Source organism: Taeniopygia guttata, chromosome 20 (assembly GCF_048771995.1).
Source record: "Taeniopygia guttata chromosome 20, bTaeGut7.mat, whole genome shotgun sequence".
Taxonomy (NCBI): Eukaryota; Metazoa; Chordata; class Aves; order Passeriformes; family Estrildidae; genus Taeniopygia; species Taeniopygia guttata.
The window spans coordinates 12,855,388-12,881,484 of record NC_133045.1 but is presented as its reverse complement, the minus strand read 5'-3'; the positions used below and the strand labels follow the sequence as shown (position 1 = coordinate 12,881,484).

Sequence of the window (26,097 nt, the reverse complement as noted above, 5' to 3'; positions counted from 1 at the left end):
CACTTCCTGATTATTCCTGTCCCTATTTCCATGTCCTGAATACATGAGGAGAACAGCATAGGAGACCTCCCACTTCAACAAAAACCTGTTTACAGAGCATCTTACTGTCTGTAATTGGGAAATGATGACAAGTCAGACAGCAAACATCCCTAATTTGGATGGTTTGGGAATTTACACTGGCTACATTTGCAAATAGAAATGCCAGTTTCTTTTGAAAGAATCTGGGGTTTGTGTTTTAATATTGGATTTAATAAGAGTATTTCTAACTTAAAGCATAGGCTACTGCTTTGTTTGGAAACAGGGAGAGATTGAGGAAGGAGAAGAGAGAAGAACATCCATTAAAACAAGAAGTACATATTGAGTAAAGGCTAAATCATGGAGAAAAGTAAGAATATTCAGAAGATCTTTAAAATTCCATAATGTGATGAGGATCTGAGGGCACTCTGACATCTTTGGGAGGAGTTCAGCAATTCATAGCTCTAAGGTTTTGGGTTTTTGGTTAAGCATAGTGGCTATACTCTTCCTTTGTAAAGTTTGGAAGGTTTCAATGTGTCCTGGAAAAAGGAAGGATTTGGGTAAGTCCCAGGATGAAGGTCCAGTGCCCTGTGACAGGATACTGAGAGAAAGAGAAACGTCAAAGGAATCTTTAAGAGATTTTCGGTAGAAACAAAAGAATCTTTGTGAAAGACACTGTTAGCAAGTCTAATGGAAGGAATGGGGACGAAAAGCGAATTGAGAGGATTTGCGAGTTGTTTCTAAGCCTTAAGGCAAGAACAAAAAGCTGAGCAGTTACTGTTTATATATTTGGTAGGTATGGAAGAGCACTTTGGCCATCAAGGGAGCTCATAAACTGCAGAGCTTCATCGGCTGCTGGGGGGAGAGAAAATAAAATTCTCCTGTTAAAGGACAGTTCTGAGGAGGAGCAGCTGAGACTTCGCCCTGCCTTTTGTGAAAATTCTGTTTTCTCAGCAGCACGGCCGAGATCCATGAGCATACAGCCGTGTTTCCACGAATCTGATTTTATTTTTCTTGTTTGTATGCACGTAGGCATGATCCAGAGTGTGGCAGCTCTAGTTTTCAGGATTAAATATGGTAATTGCAATTACTGTCAATTTCTAGGAACAAAATATTAACTGTATCTGACTAAAATTTGCTGCCTCAGAGAAGTTGAAGTGAATCGACAAAAGAAAAAACATATTTTTTCAATCTAGCTAAATACGTTTATGGGAATTAATTAATCAGAAAAAAAATTAAATGGATTTTTAACTTTTTAATGCCATGTAAAGCAGATTTTATTTAACATTTGATTAGTTACTCTTATGATTAGGGATCACATTAGAGATGTGATAACTTTTTATCATGAAAAACAAGCGTGTCAAAATGATAATTTTCTCCAGTTTTCATATGGGTACATGAGGAAAAAGTAACAACTTGAACTTTATATTAACTTTGACTGTTGTAAAATTGCTTTCTCTTGAAAGTGATGGATCTGGTTATACATGCATCTCCTGAGCCAAAGTATTCTTCTTACTCTCTTCCAAAAAATGTTGTGATTCACTTAGTTTTTAATAATGTTAATAGTTTTTTTATCCCAGTGCAAATAAAAGCTTATTGTAAGCTTTCAACCTATACTAACAGCAGTAGGACACAGGTATATTTGTATGAAGCAGTGATCTTTAATGTTTTCTAATTTTCAGACTTTGGTGGCAGCCAATTCTTTATGTCATGCCAAAGCAATGTGTCTTATTTACCTTTTTGGATCCCTGTAAAAGCAGCTTATGGGCCCCAAAGGCCTGTGAAGTCATTTTAAAAATCAGTGATATAGGACAATACAGAATGCACAAATCAAATTAATTTTCCCTATGCAAAAGCTAAATGTCTCTCACTCTTCTAAAGGCCAACAAGTTGGACCAAGTTGGAAGAGAAGAAATGAACTGAAGAGTTAAGGGTGGTGCACTGAGAATTACAGTTGACCAGAAACAGAAAAAAAATCTAGTGTATAAAAAAATTAATGGTTTTGACATTTGTTTTAGATTTGTCACAGAATGATTTAAAAAACAAAACATGAATAGAAAGAATGAGACATCCCAGAATAGCCAACATCCAGTGGCTAGGGTATTTACTTGGGCCCTGTCCAAGGAGTGCTTTATGGGATTTGGAGCAGACATTTGACATAATGTTTTCAACATTATTTTTGTCAGACCAAAATCTGGGCTCTGTAGTGGGTTGAAAAAGAACTTGCTTGGAGTCCTGTGCTTCATAGGTGAGACTTAGTCACCAGCTGTTTCATCAGGCAGTTTCTCTTCAGCCTGGGGGATTTTATTTATTTATTTTTTAAAATAAAGTAAAGTACCTGCATGGAGAATAGGCAGTTGTTCTGTTGTGCTTGGTAGGGTGCTAGCATATATTTGGGTGTACTTCTGGCTTTGGGAGTCTTATAAATCACCCCTAGCATTTCTACTTCATTCTCTTTTGGAACAGATTTTTCTCACGGAAATTTTTGAACCTACCTAATGGTATTTCCATGGAAATCAGCAAAAATATAAATTTTTTTGCGAGTTAGTGTTTTCTGATAGAAAAAACCACTTTGTCTAAAAATTCTCAACCAGGTTTTCTGAGGTAAGATCTTTCTCTGTATTTGACAAATGTGAGGTGCTTACCTTCAGCATTTTTGTAGGTTGAAGAAGAGATCATAAGTGAAGTGCAGTCCGGGGTGATGAAATCTAGTAGGTAAATTCGTGGAAACTTTGTAAGAAATATCTAGAGCAAAATATAAGAAGATGCTGGTGACTGTCAGCTCTTACTGAAATTAGGTTAAATTCAGTATGTGGGGGGAAAAAATCAGAAAATGAGTTGAAAAGTGGAAATTTCAACCCTTCCCCTTTGCTTTGCAAACATGGATCTTTCAACCCAATCCTTTCATCCCTGTTCCCACTCTGAATCTCATCAAGCCACTGGACACACATGTTCAGCTTCCCTTTCTGGTTTAGCCTGTGCTCCTGCCAGCCTCCCACTAGTTTGTATTCCTTCCTTCCCTTCTGCATCTGTGTGACACCCAGGCCTGATCTCCCACAAAGGCTCTTCCCCAGCCCTGGGCACCTTTGGGCGTTCTTGACAAAGAACTGGGACTTGCAGAGGTGGGGAGTGTGTGTTTCACCAGGCACAGCTCCACACCTCAGCACCCTCCATTCATTAACCAGCAGAGCTCATCTGAAAGGTGTTCACCACATCTGAGACTGGTTTTTGGATTCCTGGATTAATGGCCCTGCTTGGAAACAGTTACACCGTTTCTGTAGATGGGGCTGGTGCACTGCAGGACACTTTGTAATAAAGCCTGGTCACAGATCATGAATGCAGTCAGTGCCTTGTTTCCTAGAGGAATCAAGTGGAAATTTATTTGGCACCAGGCATTAAATGTTGCTTGCCCAACTTCCCAAGCAATTAGAGGATATTGAACAGTATTTGGGGGAGCTGTGTTTGATGTCACATGTGTCTCTCAGCTTGTCCAGATTCACTATCTGTAGTGTTGCACTTTTAACTGAAGTATCTAGAAGTGAAAATTCATGCAGGGACAACAAATCTATCTCAGGCATCTCCAGCCCAGGATTTGGTGTAGCTGTGCTAATTCGCTGCCTGAGAAATAAACCAGGGTAATTATCTACTGAGAGGCAGAATTTATTAGGTCTGATGCAAGTGTCTTGTTGCGCTCCTAGAACCTGGTCCAGCTTGTTTTGAGACCATGCAGGTAGTCTGGACAGGTGCTGCACACACTGCAAACAAGATTTTACTGACTTCTGGTCAGTGCAGATCCTATCACACCTCTTAGTCTGGTTCCCTAGGGAAATCACTTACACAATCTAATTATTTGTCTGACCCAGTTTCCAAGATGCTGACACATTTGTCACAGGTTATGGAGATGATTTCGAGACACTCACCAGTTGTCCTTACCAGTTTTGCAAGAATTAGCATCTAAGGAGAGGAAGGAATCCTTATTAATTCTCCCTCAGAGGGAGAAGGGAGAGTTCAGCAATTGTTCATTGTGTTTGACAGCAGCAAGGCTCTCGACTGATTTGCACATTGCTGTGATATTCCTTGGTGAAAACACTGCTTCCTTCAGCTGCCAAATCAAAACCAAAAGTCGAGGAATGGCTGGGAGAAGATGCCAAGGCATGCTACGGGATTCCCCAGGGAGTAAGGCAGCCTGCACATGTTCTTGCAGGGGGGAGGTGAGGGATAAAGGGGGCTGGAGGGATTGGAGTGGGATATGGTGGAGGACACCTGGGGTTATTCCAACAGGGAGATGTAAGAGCTGCAACATAAATTCATGAATAACCAAGCTTCATTAGCTCCACTTTCAGGGAATAATTTGTTAGGAAAATACCAAAGACTTTATTTTGCTGTTTTGGATACATTTACACGCTGATTTAACCCTCTTACAATTCCTGTAGCAGTCAGGGCTGGTACACTACCTTGCTGTTACACAGCAGGCATCTGCTGTTATTTGACCTGAAAAGATCATTATAGGAGCTTTATTTGCTGTGCATTTAATAAAGCTGTAGCTGTTGTGACTATAACTCATGGCTCCCAGGGCATTCCGCAGTGGTGCAAGCAGCGATTCAGCATTCCAGCCCCATCAGTTCAAAGGGAAGTGTGAGGGACGCCAATGTATGCCAGAGCATTGGGACTTTTATTGCTCCTCTGCTCTGTTAGGAGATACATTCTCGAGGAATTGAGAAGCACAAAGCATCCTCAGACCTTGTAGTGCAAAATGTAAAAAGTGATGTTATCTGCAGAAAGTGGACTTCAGATTCTATCAGCGCACATTTAGCATAAAGCATTTCCTATGGTAATGCCTCTCACTTTCCCAGACTTTTAAAGGCTCCAAGTGGCACACAGGCTGCAGACCTCTTTGTAATGTTAATGAATCATCTTAATGGACTGTTTTAGCAGAAACATTCATCACCTTTTGTCCCACGATGATTTTTTTTTTTTGTTATACTTAAATGGTTAAGTAGGCAATAAATGCCTATCAGACCAACCACTATGCTCCAGTAATCCACCTCACTATAAATCACCAGTGGATTATTATTGTCCTCTTTAATTAACACTCTTAAGGGATTCTATCATTGGATAGACTTTCACCTTGCACTAAGAAGGCATTAACATCTGAAGTAAAAAGTGCGTTTATATGAAAAGCATTAATCAGCATGACCTGGAACTGGTACTGGTGGGTTGGATGAAATATGTGCCTGTGTCCATGAGTGAGGGTTCCTTACATCAGTTTTTGATGGAAGCCATGGAATACTTACCTAAGTCATAGCAAATGATAGTTCCAGAGTAATCTTTAATTAGGTCTAAATTATATTTGGCTATATTTGGTTGAAAACAGAAAATTTAACAATTTTTATTCCAGTAGTTAGGAAGGCAATAGTTTTGTGAGTGTAACGGGTTTGTTTGTGGTTCAGTTCAGTTTTTAGAGGATTGGATCAAACCCTTTTCTTCTTCTCCAAGAAAAGATGAGAAGGGAATTCTGATCCTGCTGCATTTGTGTGAACTTTTCAGACTTCCCAGCCACAAAGAGCGAGCCAAGCAGCCAGAGTTCCTGGGAAGGGCAGGAATGTCCGGAGCCTTGGATGCTCTTTGCAGAACAATCCCAGCAGCTCCTTTGCAAACAAAATTCCCACATTGGGACACGAACTGGCCCAGGATCACTCTCAATATACAAACATTTTTGTACCTAGTACCGCTCAATGGTGATTTTCTCCTCCTGGCAGCTTGGTTTTTTCCCCTCTTATAAGACAATTTGATGCATTTACAAGTAATTTCCTCATCTTTTGTCAGGAGAGGAAGACATTTGAAAAAGGCTCTTGTTAAGGCAGTTTCCCATCCATGAAATCTTATCCTGCTCTCTTTGATTTTGGTGCATTTACCAACTGCTCCTCCTTTGGATTCCAGCACTAACAGCCTTGTGAGATAACCCGCTGCTGAATTTCATTTTGCAGATAGAAAACTGACATGTGCAGAGATTTTCTGAGGTCTTTAAAAGTTAAAACTAGTAGCAATGCTCAAGAGATCCTGGTTCTTGTCTGCACACAGACCTGGTATGCACATCCCATTCCTCCTGGCATTTTCATTCAATTATTTCCCAGTATGGACTCCTGCAAATTAAAGAACAAATAAAACTGCTAAGTGGAACACAAACACACTAAATCTTTTTAATTAAGAGATTGGATCTCTTAGTATAAATTCATTTCCTGAAACAAAACTCCAATTATGTAAGATTAATTCTTTCCTCTGAGATTGCAGGGATTTATTGACTAACAAAATCTAGTATTGCGTAAATGGAAATGTGCTTTTTTTAATGCAGCCTGCTGCTCAGAGGCAAAACCGTAGCATTAGCCTTTTCACTGGGCATTTTTGTTTTAGTTGCATGCTAATCTGCCAGGTTTCTCTCTATTTGTAACAGGAAAGGGGTGAAACGGTTCACATCTGAACATGTGGTAAATACTAACACTAAAGGAGTTTAAACAAGATGAGAAATTAAACAAAGCTCCTAAAAAGCCCATTGTGATTGCAGGAGGCATTTTAATGACAGAAATAAGAATATCATGCAGTGTTGTGAGGAGGTGTGTGTGTGTGTGCCATTGATCACACAATAGTTTTTTCAAATCATTTAACACAGATGCACAAAATCCACACGGTTTCAAGTGCAGGCATGTCCAGAGAAGAATCTCCTTCATTCCCTCTAGTCACACCCAGCTCATTAAATCCATCACTGCCTCACAGTAAGCCCCAGGGTTCAATCTTTTCTAGAGTTCTGTTACTATCCAACCTTTTAGCTCATAGAGTGGCCAGCCAAGATTTCATGTCTATGCATATGGTAGGACTCATAGCCAATATTTCCTACAGTTTCCTCCTCTCCATCCCAATCTGGATATATATATAATAGTTTGGTTATGTTCTTGGGGGCTTTTTGAGCATTTTTTGGGGGACTGTTTATTGTTGAGGTTTTTTGGGGTTCTTTTTAGATAGGTAAAACTTCAATGTTGCTTTCAGATTATTTTTTAATATCCTATTCCAATGACCTGCATGAGGGTGGCAAGTTAAAAGGTAATAAAATCAGGAATCTGTGCTCCATGTAAGTAGCTGGCCATGAGAAACTGCAGCAGGGATGGATATTGAATGACTTCAATAGTCCAGCCAGGTTTTATCAGAACAGGTCATCGACCTGTAGGCTGCCTAAACCTGTTCCACTGCTTCCCCATTGATTAAATATCTGGAAGCATTTACACCTATATCAAATTCTCCATAATCTATTTTATCTTAATGACACCCAAGTTCTTTGTCAAGGGCAAAAATGTTCCCTCCAGTGGTGAGAGACGATGGTGTATCTCCTTAGTGTACTTCAGTACACTGAATTTCCTTGAAGCCAAACTATGATCTCAGGTTCTCATGGACTGAAATATTAGTGGGACTGCAGGGATAGAAAGGAAGTAAAACCTGCCTGTGTACACACAGATGTTAAGGAATTTAAAACTGGATTTTTTTCATTTGATTGCAGACCTGACAAATACAGTGTAAAGGAAGGAATAGAGAGAATGTGCGGCTTCCAGCCAAGTTCTGATGGCACAAATTCCTTCTGAACCTCAATATCTGTATCATCAAAGCAAGACAAAGGGTTTTGCCTGAAGTTGTCACCTGTTCCTGTCATTTGGGGATTTCCACTCTCCTTCCTCTGTGTTTGTGCCCAGCCTATTTTCCTGCTCTCCCTCTCTGCCCCAGACAGAGATGCAAACATCCTGAGCCCTGCACTTCTCCTATCTTGCTTTGGGCTACTAAGTGGTTCTGTCTTTTTTTCCCATTTTCACTCTCTTTTCTTTCCTTTTTTTTTTTTTTTTTTCTTCCTTCCATAGTCCACGACAATAGGAGTCAGGGGAAGCAGTGTGGAAATACATTAAAATTCTGGAAAAAATCCACCAAAACCTCAACCTAATGGCATGGCAAAGGTGGAAAAAGGCTGATTATTTACTGTCTTGTTCAACATCATGAGTAAGGAGCATCATAGCTAATTAGGAGATGGCAGATTCAAGAGCACACATCTTTGAGACCGAGTAGTTAACCTATGGAACTCCATGTCACAGGATGTGTTATGGTAAATATGTGCATTAAATCCATATTAAAAACCCCTGATGAATACAAAGACATCACCAGAATTCCTTGAATATGAAGTCCCACCAGTTATTCCAGAAGTCTTTGAGTCCTAAACATGTTGGGAATACATCACTAAACACTGGTTTTGTAGTCTTCTCATGATGTCCAGTATTTCTTGCTGTCAGAAGGAGAATATTAGTTTAGGTGGACTTTGGATTAACAAGTATAATAGGTCTTATGCTTTTTATTAAGAATAGAAGGCAGGATGCAATTTATCCCTTAGCTGTCAAACAGGACTACAAAGTGTTGTGGTGTTTGCTCTCCTCTTACTTTTTCATCCCTTAATCCAATCCAGTGAAGTGTGGTAGATGTTTCGTATATTTTGTTGCCAACTGTTTTAAGAAGTTCATACAAAAGCTTCTCTCATCAAGAAGATTTATGTGTGGGCACATGAGTCCTTGCAGCAGTTATGTTGAAGCACAGAGACATTGTTAAATCAGATCCAAACTGATGGACTCATTACAACAGGGGTAAACTTTCAGGAATGGGTTTTAAAAAAGAAAAGTTTCAAACACTAATCAATGTAATAAAGCATAAATCTATATTTATATATCTCCAGACATTGTCTTTACCATTACAAATTTTCTGTGGAGAAAGCCTTAGTTTGCCTATAGGCAAATCCAGTTTGTGAGTTTTAACACCGTAGAGATAATTATGTCACCCATGTTGTAAACATTTTGTGCTTCTTGAATACAGAGCCTGTATTGAAAATATTAACCACTGGTCTGTGGAAACTGAAAAGTTGCAAAGGAAAGGAAACCAATTTTCTCAGTGGGTACTGAACAGCTGAATGGTTGGAACTGTGTTTGGGAAGCACTAAAATTGCTATAAACCATCTGAAAAGTGCTAGTGGATTTAAAATCCTGAGGGAAAGGTGAAAATGTGCTGGTGTCACAAAGTGCCTTAAATGGAATATCTGTAGTTTGAGTGATCAAAATTAACCCCTTTACTCTCACACACATGTGATAAACCAATGCTTAGATAAATATCACAGCTGATGTAACAAATACCTGAAAGTGCAGGTAATAAATGCAAGAAAAAACCTGTCTTGATTATTCAAGTAACTGCTTCTAGTTAATTAGCATACTCATAGTTTTTGGGCCAATGGAGTTATGCAGTTTCCTTTCAACTGAGTTTTTTTTCAACTTTGCTTTTTAATCCCATTGGACACAGTGATGCAATAGTGCCCAAACAATTAAATGAATTCATTGTGAAGAACTAATTTTTGATTGAGAGATGATAGTCAATATTGCATTGCAAATTAAGCACTATTGGGGTTTGCTTGTAGAAAAAAAATTCATTCCTCAACAAAAAATGGCATTCTGTCAATTACTAATTGCATACAAAGAATTTGAAACAAAACCAGGTAGCATATGTATGTAACATGCCTGTAAGATTAAATGTGTGTAATACTATAATTAAAGTTTAAATTATGGTAGGAGATCTCTGAAACAATAAGAAACCAGAGGATGGCAATTTTTTGTTTTCTGTGTGTATTTCAGCTGTACTCATACTTGGGTGTTGTTTTTTGTAGTTTTTGAGGGGGTTTTGTTTTTGCTTTTCAAAGAATGCCTGAAAAATGAGTAACATTTTTTCCTAATTTTCAGCTGAACCTCCCACGCTGTGATTTATGGCCATTGCTCCTCGTTCTGTGTTATGACACCACCTACCCTGAACTTGGCTGTCATCTCTGTAACTGCTGTGCAGGCAGAGACCAGTCCCTGGCCTTTGTTGTGCCAGGACAAGCAAGCCCAGCACCTTCAGTCCCTCCATTTCCACCCTGTGCCCTGACCCAGAGTATTCCAGCACCTTCCACTGAACCTCCTGTGGGTTGTCCACACTTCTCTAGGACTGGGGGGGCCAAAACTGGGCACAGCATAACCAGCCCCATCTCTCTGAGTTTGTCCAGCCTCGCTGCCAAATCCCTGCTCAGTTCCATCACTGCTTTTTTCCTTGCCAAATTGGTACACAGAGGTGTCTGGGGGCTGCTGGTGCCTGCTCAAAAAGAGGGTTTGAGGACTTCAGCCTTTTTCTCATTGTAATCTGTAGGTCACCATCCCAGCTGTTGGCAAAGCCATGATTTTCCTGTTGTATTTGGCTTTGGAGACACTGGCTTCTGTGCAGGACACACCAGAGGCAGAAACTCCATCCCTCTATTACCACATAGATACAGTCATGACTAGAAAAAAGGAGAGCATGACAGGTTTTTCCATGGATGAATAACTTCTGTGCCCTGGGGACTGTAAATAGCTGGTATAAATCAATGCAAATTGGCTATTACTAATCTTGCCAGTAATGAAGTGAGAATGAATGGAGTACAAAGATGAACTTTACATATCGTTAGCACCAATCTGTCTCACTGTATTTATGGGCAAGGCTCTACCTAGGAGGTCAGTTGGCAAAACTTACAGGTTTTTCTTTTGAAAATTATGCAGAAATGTCTCTCAAACATCAAGTCCATTTGGGGATTTTACAGTTATGAAAACTTGAAAACAATTGTTTCATAATTTCTCAAGCACTCAGCAGCAAGTATTTTTATTACAGTGCTTTAACATCACAGTATATCATTTAATATGCTTATTACAAGTGTCATATAAAACACTGAAGTGTATAATTTCAGAGTAAAAGTTCACTTTCAGTTTAGCTCTCAAACAGAAAACAGAATGATCTGCAACACAGAAAAAAAAATCGAGACTTCTTGTTAGTGCACAACAGCAGAAAATTAACGTGAATGAGAATAATGACTGGATATTCTGCAAGAACATTTCTAATAAAGCAGACACTAACTATAGAGGTCATGAAAAGAGAAGTTTTCCACTAGGATTGGAAATTAGTTTGAATCTCCATAGATATTGGGTTTTGCATAATTAAAAAAAAATTATTCTACATTATCAGTGACTACATGTCCCTTACAGGAGCACAGTGACCTCTTTGGTTTGTGTTGTGTTGTTTTCCTCTCCACAAAAGGAGAATAAGTGAAATATGAAGGTGAAACAAGTTCCTTAGAGCTGGACACCATTGAAATGAAAAGATGGGAGCAGAATATTACAAAAACCTGGTCAGTCATCCTTTTCCAGTCTCTGAATTTGAAGGCTATGCCCTTGTTCTTAAAAATACTTTCAATAAATGACAAATTTGATGTATTGGCCATCAAAAACCAGCTGAAATATGTAGAAAATCAATGTATTTTAAACTTAAAGGAATGGTTCTCTCCTGCTAGAATATTTCAGAGGGAAGAGCCAATATAGTGTAAGAGCAGCTGTTCAGCAACACCTATTATTTGCTTACATTTCATGAGTAACATGAGGCACCCATCGTTAAAATGAGAGTTAGGAATTGGCTTTCCTGATTTACTTCGTAGCATTCCATAATTTTGCCGAGGATGTGATCTCATCCAGCTCTCCACACCACCTAAGAATCTGGACCAGTTGATGAGCACGTTAATTTTCCTTCTGATGAAGTCTCAAACCTCACTAAAGAGCTGAAAGATAATCTTCAGTTTAATTTATAAAGAAAGCTTTAGATATTATTTTCTTAGGACTAATGGATGGTTGATGGTATCTTCAGCAATGTCATTTCCATATTTTTTATTTCTTCTTGACATGCTAGGGTCCCACTCTTGCATTCCTGGCACTCAAAACTCCTCATGAATGGATCCAAACCTGGAAGCATTCCAGTACAATGCATGAGAAACCCTGTAATGTTACAGAGTAGAGAACATGCAGAAAAATGTTGAAATAATAAATTAACACTCCATCAGATTTTTAGAAAGGAACTCTGTTTACAGGTGCTAGACCCACTTTTCACGCATCTGTTCCTAAGGCACAAACAAGAATTCTCAACCTGGCAAAGTACTGCTGGCAGCAAATGGCTATTTCTTGCTCATTTATTGTTTATTAAAATGAATATGCTAACACCAAAAAAGCCTGAATTTTGCAGAAGCACAGAACTGTTGTATATTTCTTTCTAAAAATGTGTATGATGTTACCATAAGGTTGATGATTGAGATGTGAGATCCAGCAGAGACTACAGCAAGTAATTTTGTTAATATTTTTGCACTGACTTAATTAGAAATGAGGGTTTTTTTAATGATTTAGTTAAACTAATGCAACATCCTGTAATGGACATAACCTTGCAGATGTGGAGATGTTCTTAGTATGTAAGTAATCATAGTAAATTATAATAATATATCTTATATTAATAAATTAAATAAAGGCTCTTAATCAATTGCATCATGATCTTATTCAAAATTCCCTTTCTACTTTTCCATTTTGCCATATGTTATATATCAGACAAAAAGCATTTTTCTGTAAAAAATAAACCAAGCTTACTACAGCTATGCATGGACACTGTGCATTTCTCTATGTGGGAAAAGTGACCAAAATAGTTATTTCTGAATAAACTCTCCATAATAGCTCCCTGTGTGGATATTCTAGTCTGGAAAAGTCATGGGTCAAATAAGTCATTGTAGAATAGCTTATCCTGCAATAGCAATTCCAGTCCTCTTTCCAGTGTAGAAAAGTCCTTAGTCAACAGATCCAAACTCCTGCTTCTGCCAGAAGACTTTTCTCTTTAGAGAATCTATAAATCTGTTCTATTCAATTCTTTAAGGCCCAAATTCTGCACTGAACTCCCTTTGGGAACAAGAAGTGAGATCACTCAGGGAGAACTTCATATTACAGGAGTTTGTATTTATGTGCACAGACTCCGCAGTTTTATTACACAGACATTTCATTAACACCTTCCTGTGGCTGTGAGCTGTACACACCTTTGGCTGTGGAACATCTGGGTGATTCTTCTGTTCCAGTGCCTCCTAGATCCCTAAAGCAGCAGGCAGAAAGCTGCCTGGAAGAAGATCCATCCAACCAAAGCCAAGGTGTTTGGTGGCTGTCCCAGCCAGCCGCAGGGGGACAAGGCAAAACATGACAAAATGTCACCCCTTCCTCTATGGCCAAGTACAGGGATGGGTCACAGCAGTGACATCCAGCTGACACCTTCGAGTTTGCTCTGTGGTCTGTGCAGAAAGACTTGAAAAATGTTTGAATGGGCTAAAATTATATCCTGAAAAAGCAGTACAGAGTCTCCACTGAAAGCTGACCAGCAATCTCCCTGCATCCAGCACTGCCTGTGAGCAGCTTGGTAAGACATGCTTTAGGCTGAATTCATATTTATATTTGAATCATGGTTTTTCTCTTCTCCAGTAGGGAAAAAAAAAACAACCCAAAAACCCAAAAAAACTAAGATAAGACATACATGCTATTTCTTTATTTTGTATACTTTATACGGAGTCTTAACACCCTCAAAAGCAAAGGTTGACATTTATTCAAAATTACATCACAGTGCCCCTGGCATTTTTGTGGTGTGGACCAATTAACATTAGTAGCTTAATTAACATCACCAAATACATTTTAAAGAATGACATAAGGTTGATTTTAATTGAGATTTCCAAAAATGAAGTAGAATGTTAATCAGCTGCCCCACCTGCCATTTATATAGCCCACAGTACTCCGTGTCAGAACTCCTACATCATCCTGTGACTTAATTTTCCCCAGGGATTAAAAAATAGTTAATAACAACTGTCTGAAGTCCACCCCAAGTTTCACCTGTTGGCAGAAATCTGGGGTCATGACACCACTAGTGTAGCATTCCCATAAATGCAGCAGATTTAGGTTCAAATAGCATTAATGTACAGCAGGTGGCATTTTTGTATTTAAAGAGAAAAACCACACCTGAGTGTTCAGGCTTTCTAAGATTTTGCCAACAAAAGGAAAACAGAAAATAAGACATTTTGCCTTTTGAAAGTCAGAAGAAATGGTGCAGCTATTTTCAAGATTGCTATTTTCAAGCTGTCATATGAACATGGAATAGAAGCCATTCTTGCTTTCCAGTTATATTTTAGTACAAATATCTTTCATTTGTTTGTTTCAACATATTTCCCCTTCAACACATTTTTTTAATCAGAATTTTTCCTAATAGGCTGGAGGAGTGTTCTATCTTAGTGTGAGACCAGTTCATGAGAGAGGGAGGAATAGTGACTAAGTTAGTTCTGGGCAAGCACAAATTTCTCAGCATGTGAAAATTATGTGTTCAAATGTTCAGTCATACAGTGCTGCCTGTTTGTAGCTTAATTGCTATAAATGCATGTGGAATTTATGCTAAATGATTTAAAAGTAATCTTTTATTTAATTTACTTTGTGCTTCTTTGTCTCAAATACCTATTTTGCCCTGCCACAAAAAATATTTTACCATCCCTAAAAGCATTAGAAAATGTGGATCTCAGAATTGACAGAAGTTAGATGAAAGGTACTTTTCCTTTTAAGAATGGTCTGTAGAGTTTATTTCTGGCTGAAAGATAAAATACCAAAAGAAAGGATGGAAACAAAATCCCACTTCCTCTTACAGTGACTTGACTCACCAGAGAATATTTTGCAGGTGTTTCTCACCCTGGAGCCAGGTACATTATTTTTTGATTGTTCTTTTTAACCACCAAAGTTATTTGGAAGGAGATATCCCATTTGAAGTTGTGAGCTGTTAGCAGTGAATGACATTTCATCTCTTATTTCTCTGGGCTTTGCTCATTAGAAATAGCTCAATAACTTTTCATGCAATTGGCAGGTGATGGGTGCTGCTCCTGTTTCATCACAGTGTTAAATTTAACAGTTTCTGAGTGGTAACACTTTCTCTGGCACCTGTGGTGCCATCTACTGCACAGATTGGTAGAGGCTGGACAAGAGAACTGCAACCCTCCATTGCTGCCTTCACTTCTTCCTTCCCATCTTAACATTTAAAAATGGTTCCTCATTTGCTTTCCTGGTAATTTTTCTTCTTACACACATAAAAAAAGCATATAAACACATATTAGAGTGTATATTTAAGCACATTTATCTATAAATGTATATATGTGTATTTCTATAATTTTTAAATATATGCAGTCAACATTTGGAATTTAACTTTGGTGGGATTTTTGAAAAGAAGGTTTTAAAAAGGGAAAATAAATAAAGAAAGAAGACTCTAGAAAAATAATTTGCTAGTCCATTTCTCAGTTGCAGCTCATTTACTTATCATGTTCTGGATACAAATTTGTCTGGTTAGAGATATTTATATTTACATATATGGGTGCAGTATTAAGTTAGAATCACGGAAAATTTTGTTATTGTTACTTGTTTTTGTTGACTCAGATATAAACACTAAGTATTTTAGTTGGGTTTTTTTATGATTGCTGTTTGATGCTGTGAAGAAGAAGTAAGTAGCTAAATTGGCTTCTCATAAGTTGGTTCATTTAGTTTTGTTTGCAATCTGTTGCTGGGGGCATGGTATAATTTTGGCGGTTCTATATCAAAAAAATTCTGTTGATTTTGATGTAGAGTTGTTGGAAAGAGCTACAGAGATTTTACATAAATATTTCCGGAATGATCTCAAGATACCTAAAGGCCAAAGACTTAAGATGAAAGCTCTGAAAATTTCAGTTTATTATTTCCCCTTTCTTTGGCTTCCCTCTGTTAATTGAAGCACCTTGTGCTCATATCATCATAGCCTGAGGTTTTCCTTGAATAAATCAATGCATGAATTTTTTAATTACCTACCCAAGCAGGACTAGAATTGCTCACTCATACAAGTACCAAAGAAGAAAGGTTCACTGGCAGTAGCTAATGGAGCAACATTTTAAAAACTACATCCTCTAACCTGCTAACAAGTCTAAGCATCACCATGTTTGAAATGCTGTTGGCTGTGAGCTGGATTGAGCACAGCTTCCAGTACTGCTGACTGCTGTGCACTAAACATGATGTTATCAACAGTGAGCTTTGAAAATTTTTCCCTAGAAAGGACAAGCCTTATGATATTTATCTCCTAAGTAACTTCTAACACTCTCAGTGAGACGTCTAATGAGGAATCAATTATGATGACATAGTTATGTGTTGAAAATACAACCTGGCATATGATAACTGCAAAGGTAAGAGCAGTTAAAGTTTGTGTTATTTGGGGTTTTTTTGCCACGGAGCTGATGGGGCAGGAGCCCTGATCTCTGCACACAAAAGCACTGCAGAACCAGAGAGTGCCAAGGAGTACCTGGGGCTGCTCCTCTGCAGGATTCCCAGGAGTGCTGCATTTTCTCTTTGAAATCACCGTGAATTTAAACATTCTGAAGTGACAGACGGTTTTTTGTAGGAAAAGCCAAATGTCTAAAGGTGAAATGCACCAAAATACTCATAATGTGTGGAGTTTCTTCCCAAATTCACAGTCTGTGTCACCCATTGTGCCCTCTGGCCGGGGATGCCACATGAATAACAACAATCCCAGTTCAGCCATAACCCTTACAAAATTTAGCATTCTTTTCTTAAATTTCAGCTTTTCTGGAAGACAGTAATTCATGATTCTTAGAATTGGGGTTTATTGTTTGTTCAGAATACAAGACTTTAACAGCGTATTGAGAAAGATTTGACAACATATCACAAGACTGTCATAAACTTTCGGAATGCTGAAGGCAAACGATAAAAAGTAGCACTAAATCTTTAATTCAACTTCTACTGAAAAAAAAATCCACGTCCTTCCCCAAAGTGGAATTCGACTTTTACTGAAGCTTAATTAAAGATTTAGTGCTGCTTTTTACCGTTTCAGCTTCAGTAGAAGTCGAATTCCACTTTGGGGAAGGATGTGGATTTTTCAACAGCTGGAGCTGAATTGAAGTTGAATTCAACTACTGAAGTTGAATTCAATTTCAGTAGAAGTTGAATTCCACTTTGGGGAAGGACATGGATTTTTCAACAGCTGGAGCTGAGTTGAAGTTGAATTCAACTACTGAATTCAATGTGGAATTCAATTTGAGTTTGAATTCAACTACTTCAATTTGAAGTTGAATTCAACTACTGAATTCAAAGTGGAATTCAATTTCAGTAGGAGTTGAAGTCCACTTTGGGGAAGGACATGGATTTTTCAACAACTGGAGCTGAATTCAAGTTGAATTCAACTACTGAAGTTGAATTCAATTTCAGTAAAAGTTGAATTCCACTTTGGGGAAGGATGTGGATTTTTCAACAGCTGGAGCCACACTGGAGTTCCACCCCCCTCAGCTTCCCACCAGCCAGGAACAGACATTTGAGATTATGGGAGGAGGGAAATGGCTGGATGAGAAAGGCACCGATCAGCTGTTTGACCCCTTCCGAGCCAGCCTGGTTGGGTTTATTCCAGAAACAGGGGTGCTGTGGAATTTGTGGTCAGACATCGGCCCCACGGACGGGCCTGAGGGCCGGCGTCCAGCGCCCGCCATGGCCTGGCGGGGTGGGCGGCGCCACCGCCTGTCAGTCAGAAAAGGGCGGGAAAAGCCCTCAGGCACCCACACCACTTGGCCACTCCGGACAGGAGGGAAAAGGCTTTGGGAGGTCAGGAAGGGTGGGAAAAGTCATTGGTAGGTTAAGAAGAGTGGGAAAAACCATCCATAGGTTAAGAAGAGTGGGAAAATCTCTTGGTCAGTCAGGGTAGGAAAAGCCCTCAGCTGGTCAGAAAGGGCGGGAAAAGCCTCAGGTGGTCAGAAAGGGCGGGAAGAGCCTCAGCTGGTCAGAACGGCCAAAAACGGCCCTTGGTCATTCTGGAATGGCAAGAAAAGCCCTTGGTTAATTAAAAAGAGTAGGAGAATCCCTTGGTTGGTTGGGAAGAGAAGGAAAAGCCCTTGGTTGGTCTGGAAGGGTGGGAGAAGCTCTAAGTTGGTCAGGAAAAGCCCTCAGTCAGACAGGGTGGGTGGAAAAAGCCCTCGGATGGGCAGGATAGGGTGTGCCAGCTCCTGCTCATTATAAAGGGAGGGAGAAGCCCTCAGCTGGTCGGTCAGGAGTGGTGGAAAAACCTTGACTTTGGTTTCTACAGCAAATTTCTGCCTTTTCTCTGTGATCCTGTGGTTTGAGCTCAGGTCATGTGTTTTACATCCAGGAAGCAGAAGAGCCATTTCCAATTTCTGTGATAACCTCTTTTTGTCTCTTTTTAACAGGGCTTCTTCCCTATCCAGAGAAGCTGGACTGACCTGCACCAGCCTTAATGGAGAAGCATGGTCTGTGTTCCACTGAAACTGCAGCAGGGAACAAGACCAGCTTCAGGGAAACAAGTCTGTCTGATCAGGAGAGCCACATCCCCAGGTAAAAAAATTTTAAAAATAGCACCTCCACTATCTTTCTGTGGTAATGCTTAAGTAGGTAGGACACTATTGCACCAAACAGGCTCATGCTGAAGCAAAAACATAATCCAATACAAAATGGAGTCTTGGATTGCGAACAGCATCTTCATTCCCTCAGACCTCTCCAAAAAGTCTGTGGCTACAGAAATATAGAACACTGTGACAAAATGATCTTACTGAATTACACCAACAAAAAACCCTCAACAATTTTTAAAGACACTTTCTGCACAAAGTACATCAGCTTCAGCAGCTAGAACAGTCTGGGAGTATCATGAAGGTATTATTAAAATAAAAGGATATTATCAACATTATTATTTAGAGATTTCTTGGTCTCTGGCTCATGACTTCAGTGATACACAGGTCTGAGTATGTTAGTTTCTTACACTGCAGATTTTCATTTGTAGCTGTTTCTTTTGTGTATCTTCTTAGCTTGCTGAAGGTGCTATAATATAAATATTTTGTGTCATCTATGTTGAAGATCTGTTCTCCTTCTATATAGAAACAAATATCCACTCTGCTGCAATCTATTAGAAATGATCAGGCAAACCCTGCGAGCTGTGCAGCACCTTCCCTTTCTCTGCTCAGATGTCCTTGTTAACTAAACCACAGTGAATTTTAAGTAAGCATACTTGGCCAGTGTTTGCTTATTAAAATTCAGATAATCTCTGCAAAATAATACAGAATATCAGCAGGAGGTACATGGAGACTTCCTGTCCTCTTCCTCCTATTTTGCATTTTACATATTACATTCCTAATTTCTGTTGGCTAGCAAAAGGGGAACTTGGGATTGGAACACAAACCTGGATTTACAAATTCTGCAGCAAACTCTGAAATACATCTGGAATATTAAAATAGTTAGAGTGGACAGAATAAAATGAATAAGTAAAATATTTATGAGCATCAAAGTAATGATATGATTTAGAATCCCTACCCATCTGTTCTTTCATCCATATGCCCATACAGATTTTTATTGTCTTCAACACTAATTTTTGTTCTTCTGGAACTTAAAATTGCTCTACAAAATTATAATCTAGTTTCAGCAAAGTGGAGAGAGTGTGGAAGCTGACCTATAAAATGGAAGAAACATATTCAGCTGATAGAAGGGAGCTTTAATGACAACTCATTATTGTTTAAGGAGACTCTGTTTAACTTTAAAAATCATTCTTGCTAATTAATTTTGTGTGGCATGCACTGGTATTGACTCATCTTTTCCCTGTATATTACTTAATGACAAAATTGGACTTCGGTAATAAAACTTTGAGCTAAAATCAGTTCCATGAATTCTTTAATTCCTACCTAGACTTAGGATAGTGCAGAGTACACTTGTAATTTTAATGACAGCTGAAATGCTGGAGTCAGATTGCTTATGAAAATAAAAAGCATCTGTCATAACACCAAACCAGCCTGGAATTTTATTGTAAGGGATCTGCTGCAAAGCTACTTTGTCTTTTTTGGTGAAAGATACAGATTTGATTCTTTCCATGGTGTGTCTGTTGAGACTGAGCCTTCATGTAATTAAAATCCTTAGCAGTTAGTTCGGGGCAGCAGATCAAAAGGTTAATGTGCAATGGTACAACAGGAAGTATTTGTAGTCTTGAACACTTTTTAAATTTATAGCATTTAAAAACAACTTTGCCAAAATCATGGCCAAAGCCAATATTACCTCATTTATAGTAAAACATTAATCATTAGTCACAAACCAGCCAGTTGGTCTAGAGGTTCAGCTGGTGAAAAATTTGATGGATACAGGATTGAAGAGAAATATACTTTAAATTGTGTCTCTATTCATGCATTTGCAATGGAAAGGCAAAGGTATTAGGGAAACTGAGCAAAACAAAATTAAAAAATGAAAGTGTTCCTCCACATTTCTGAACCTAAAGTATGCTGTAAGGAGTTTTGGCTCACATGAATTTTGTAAGAGTGGGGATAAAAACTTAAAGTAGAGCTAGATTTTAATATAAGATCTGTGTCATCAATTCTCTTTGTTTCAGTTCTGAGGTTCTTGAAGCAATAGAAAATGTTATCCAAGGTGTACTTCAAAGCCTGGCCCAAAAAAAAGCACCTGTTCTCACAGTGGCTAACAGAACAGACTGGAGGAACATAGAGTAAGTAGTAAATATTTAGAAGTCCTGCCTTCTATTAATACAAATGCCATGAATATGAATTTGATTATGTAACTTCCAGAAAAATTAATCATACATAATCATTCTATCAACATTAGAATCAAGAAATAATTTTTAAAAGTACTGGACAAATAAAAAGTAACGTTAGTAACCACACTGAGCACGCATCATCATGTATTAAGTAATAGCAGACCACAGCACAAAGGGAAATGTAAAACTACTGTAATAGGGGTTGGAAAGGAAAGGGAGCTCCTACAAACAATCCTTTTCTGGAAGCAGTAGAACCAGAAATGATACGCTGTGCTAGATTGAAAAAACCTGGTTTAGGCTGGAAGAAATTACTGGCAATTCTGTTCTTCAAACCCTTTGAGTGCTTCCTACTTTCTTTTCTTCTGCTTTTCCTTATGGTATCATATTTCTTAAAATGGTAGTGATAAACTTATCCTTCTATTCTTCAGAGAAGGTGCATCTCACCTCTTCCTGGTCTTGCCTGTGTGCTAAGTTCACTACCAGCAAAATAAAGCAAACCAAGTTTCCAGTATGTTATCTGAATTTCAGATCTTCTGCCAGCTGATCTAGACAGGATCAGAGAAAAAGAAACCTGTCCTCCTTTATAGCACGTTCTGTGATTTGTAGAAGTTGTTTGTGCAACAGTGTTTTTCCAAGGAGTTAATTTAAATTGAAAATCATTAAACCTGAGAGATTAGCTGATTTCTACAATGCAATAGCAAAAGAATAAAGGAAGACACAAATCTGTCTCTGGTCTTGTAAGAGCTTTGGGCATCAGCATGTTAAAGGATATTCAGATTGATAAGATTGCAGAGGTGCTTGTACATGGACACGTTACAAACATTTAAGGTTGAGGAAGCACAGCAAACTTTCCAGGCATAACATGCTGGTGGAATACTCATTTAATGAGAACAATAAACTTCTGCCAATCAAAAAACCTGAGGGGCCTGAAGGTAATCAGTTAACTGAAAAGCTTGTAGGTTCCATGGAATTTAATGGTTTGTGTCTTGATAGTTTAACAAGAATGTTTCACTCAGATGTCTGTAAAATTAAAATACTCTTACAAAGTTTTGCAATTTTTGGCAGTCTTTGGGGAAATAGCATTCCATGCTAAAAAAACAAATGTGAGCTGTTAGTTACCATCTGAACACATATGGGGGAAAATATTCAAATTAAAACGAGTTAAGATCACAGTATGTTAAAAATAAGAGTCATCAATCTTATAAAAAAAAAAAAAATCATTATTTCTGGAGGAGAAGTGTAATCTCAGATATCTCTTATGGAAAACTACCCCGCTGGAGTAAGCACAGTCCTGGGTAGAATGGGAGTGCTCCAGGCTTAACCTGAGAGTAATCCCGGGGAGTCTTGATTACAGTTTTCCTCCTTTTCGGTTACAACGTTGGGAGCAGGCAAGCGAAAAGCACAAATAACTTTAAAATGTTGCAACACAAAGGCAATAAGTTGCTTTAAAGCTGGCAGGCAGATGCTGCATCGGGCTGTCCCTGCAGGTTTGTGCAGCGTGTGCGCTCTGCCACCCAAAGGACGCATGGAGCAAAGCCTCGGACAAACGAATTTAGAAACATGATGTGGTTTGGGATAAAATTATAGCCATCAAACCACCAGCACTTTAAAAATGTACCTACGAAACTCTGAAATGAAAAAGAATGCATTAAAGGCAGGATCATAAGGCACTGAATTAAATTAAAGTAAAATAATGAAGTGTCCTCAAGAAAATAACTGATTCTTTTGGTGAAATGTGCACCTTCAGATGTGAAATGGTGAAGCATGAAATACTGGAGCTAATTTAGGTTAAAAAACTGTTTAGAGAGCAGGATACACCCTCTTTTTTTTTTTTTTCCAGCACTTAATAACAGAATACAATTAAGTTATCCTAATAATAATTGAAGGGCATAATTTAGATAGCATTGTTGTATTCTGAAATAGTAACAAATTTTCATACAGTCTGAATCAGGAAGTCATTTGTGTCAGACAATTTTTATTTTAATAATGACTCAGATTTTTTCTTCTAATTTCTTTGTTTTCAGATTAAGTAATTACTGATGCTGATATATTAACAGTTCTAAACATGTAGAAAATACTTCTATTTCTGTCTCGAAACTTATGTACTTTATACTTTAATTCAGTCTTGAACCATCTTCCTGAGAAACTCTTTGCTGCCTTTTTCCTTTGACTACCCCAAGCCCACCCAAGCTGATGGTTCCTGTGCTGAGTCTGAAAATAGGACTGCTGTATTTGATCATAGGAAAGGAGTTTCTGAGTCTGAGTACACTTGCAGAGAACAATTCACCTGTACTCAGGGAGTTTGCAGTTTATTGTGTTTGTTTGCATTATGTCAGATTTAAAGATTCTGTAGGTCTACAGATGATACCAGCTTCTACTACAAAACAAATAAGAAGTGACTGCCCTCAATCAGCAAGAAGATTTGGTAAGTTAAAAAAAAGCCCAAAGTGGAGTTCTTGGGTATTTCTTTTTTTCCTCTTAGTTCCCAAGTTCTTAAAAAACATAAAAAAAAAAAAATATTATGCACTACAATTTGGAAGTGTGTGGCTGATATAAGCTGATACCATGATCAGCCTTTCAGCTTTTCTCTTTTTTCCTCTATTAAATTATAGTGAGTGACAGTGAAATTAATACAATATTTTTAGAGATTCTCCCTTCCCTTAATGGATATCAGCTAAAGGCATATTCAATAAGTCTTAATGTAAAAACATCACCCTTTTTCAAAAAGCTGGCCAGGAAAGGAATCTTGGAATACAGACAATAATCTCATTTCTTTTTCTAACTCAGTCATTTCATTTCTTGGCCTGGACATAAGTGCATACATTCCCTCACTTAACCCCCTCATATTTTTTCTCATTATGCTAGAAATTAATGAGTTTATTGAATAGTACAAGCCCTCTGTATTTTCACAGTACATTTCAAACTTTTATTTATGGGACACAAATATGGTCTTATATAAAGACAAATTATTGTATACACATTTCTGAAAATTGATAGAATATTTTGTAAAATGTATTTTTTTTCAGCTCTGATGCTCAAAATATTATCAATGATCTATAAGATGGTGCAGAGCAACACTTATGCAACTAAAAGGTAATGGAGTCAATTTCTGCAATTTCAAATAAAACTATGTTTTAAGTATGTTTTTGTGAAAATCAACCTGTAGGATACAAACCTGCAGGATTCCTGTACATAAAATGCTTTAGGTTTATCTGGTTAATCATCTTCTTTATCAAATTCTCATGAGCCTGCAGCTGTTTCAGTATTATAATTACAAATACAATATTTTGTCTTGATAGAGATATATATTATTCAGATACTCTACTGTTTGGTAGCCAAAGTGTTGTGGACCAAATAATCAATGACATTTCTTGCATGCTTAAGATACCCCGGAGAAGTCTTCATGTGGTAAGTGGCTTCTCATCAATATTTTTGTCATTATTTCCAAATATTATTAAACTATTAGACTGCAAGGGGAAATATCACAAAAAGTTTTCAGCTAAAAATAAAGAGTTAAAATAAAAGTCTCATTGGTGCTAATGAAATGTAGTTATGGTTTATTGTAGCATTCAAAAGTTTATTTTCTTCACAGAAAATTCATTGAGTTTGCTTTTTCCAAAGGGTGTGGGACAAACTGCTAGCTAAAATCACAGGAGCTTTTGTCATCATCTAGAGAAGGCAGTGCTTAAACTTCAGAGTACAAGACCCCTGTTTACAAGTTTCTACTCAAATGAATTGATAATTTGGCAGTTAAATGAAAACTTAAAATACATCAGAAATGTAACACCTGTCAAATTGACTCATATCTTGCAAGGGTTCCTTCATACATAAAATTATTTCTTGTAAGTCTGTATGTCCATGAGGACAAAACATTGCTTAGTGTTTAAAAGGCTGATGGCAGTGAACCACTGCTTAGTACCAGTGGGAATTCTTCTCAGAGATTTCTTGATTTGTTTGTGCAATATAGTAACTTTCCATTTACTCTGTACAACTTTTATTTTTTCCAGCTGTCTACAACTAAAGGCTTTGTTGCTGGTAATTTAAGTTACACTGAGGAAGATGGTACAAAAGTGAATTGTACCTGCAGTGCAACAGTATGTATTATATACCACAAACACAATCCATAGCATAGATAACCTGCATTCCTTGTAGGTCAGGTTACAGTGTACATTCATTACAAAAACCTCTGCTTGTGACAAATTGAGGAATTACAACCTGAGTGAATAAAACAGATGAAAATATTGCTTAAGTGAATGGTAATTCTGGAGCTTAGACTCTGTATTAAAATTCTGTGCTAGAGCCATCAGGAATAAATCTTTGGATATGATTTTCAGCACTACCTTCTGCCATGGGATCCTTGCAGAAGAAGGTGTATATATTACATATCTTAGGTTTTATATTACAGTATTCTTTCAAAATGAGTGTTCCTGAAGCAAAAAATCCTGGACACTCTGAACACAGAGCATTTCTGTCACAACAGATTGAATTCTGGCAGAGAGAGAAAACAAGAAAAAACTTGGTTTAAGGGGAGGCAATTCAACTGGCCTAGTCCTGAAATATTTTCTACAGCAGTGCAGGGAATGAAAGCAGAAAAAAAAAAAACCAACTCAGACTTGCTGACTACTGTCACAATTTTCTGAAAAATGTGTTCATTGTAAACCTCAGTTGGTCATTTCAAAATGGAAGGGTAACCTTAGCTACCCATTACGCTTTGTTTGTAAGCATTAAGTCCCCTGTTACTGCTCTCCACATTTTTATTTGCTGAGTTGTTCCACCCTGGCATTGGGGTGATTTACAGTTAGGAGTTAAAACAGACCACACACTTCCACATATACATTCTCTTTGACCAAGTTCTTCCCCCAGTTCCTGTTTTCTCATCCATATGCTTGCCAGATTCAGCCAATTCTAACTGAAGATGTAAAGCAAGCACCACCATGTCTTCAGGTTGTTGCTCCAAAATACTCATAAAATCAGGTTAGAGGCCAGTAAAATAGTGAATTTAATGGTCTTACAAAAAGAATGTTTAAATGTTTTAAGTCTGTATTAAATTTGCAATCTTCACACCAAGCAGACTTTTTTCTGGCTAAGACAGATAAAACATTAATCAGGGTATTATCTCCATCATGCCTATAGGATGAACAATTTTCTGCAATAGTGGCACGAATACTTTTGAAAAGCATCTTGTTATGACAGGGGGACTCCTAGACCACTACACAATAGTGCATATGAATGCACTTGTAAAGAGGTGAAAATGTCAGAACTGATCTTGCATATAGAGGAGGATGGTGGTTGCAGGATGAAATTGTGTCCTTCATTACCTAATGTTGTTATTTTAAAATATATCATTTTCTCTATTTAAAATTATTAATCTCATTTTTGTTGTTTTAGGCAGTCACTGTGCCATCTAATGTTCAAGGAATTAAAAGTATCCTTTGAGCAAGAACTCTAATCATAGATGGAAAAAAAGAAAGTAAAAACAAGAAATATTCCAAGTTAAACAATGTTCTGGTAATTTTTGCTTTCCTTGTTGGCTCTGAAATTGAGTCATGATCACTGCTCTTGGCTCCAGAACAG

General features: G+C 38.0%; 1 protein-coding gene across 2 annotated transcripts in view; it reads left to right on the top strand.

Moving 5' to 3' along the window:
* Nucleotides 1–26,097, top strand: part of SPO11 (SPO11 initiator of meiotic double strand breaks) — a 103,990-nt gene that overhangs the window by 74,186 nt on the left and 3,707 nt on the right. Inside the window, exons 2-8 of one of the 2 annotated variants that reach the window (XM_072916993.1) lie at nt 18,188–18,332; nt 20,362–20,475; nt 22,860–22,948; nt 23,550–23,616; nt 23,823–23,931; nt 24,531–24,617; nt 25,912–25,948. In XM_072916993.1, coding sequence (XP_072773094.1) covers nt 18,235–18,332; nt 20,362–20,475; nt 22,860–22,948; nt 23,550–23,616; nt 23,823–23,931; nt 24,531–24,617; nt 25,912–25,948 — 601 coding nt within the window. In that variant the 5' untranslated portion in view covers nt 18,188–18,234. The remainder of the gene's footprint in view (nt 1–18,187; nt 18,333–20,361; nt 20,476–22,859; nt 22,949–23,549; nt 23,617–23,822; nt 23,932–24,530; nt 24,618–25,911; nt 25,949–26,097) is intronic. The other variant, XM_072916994.1, reaches the window with a different exon arrangement.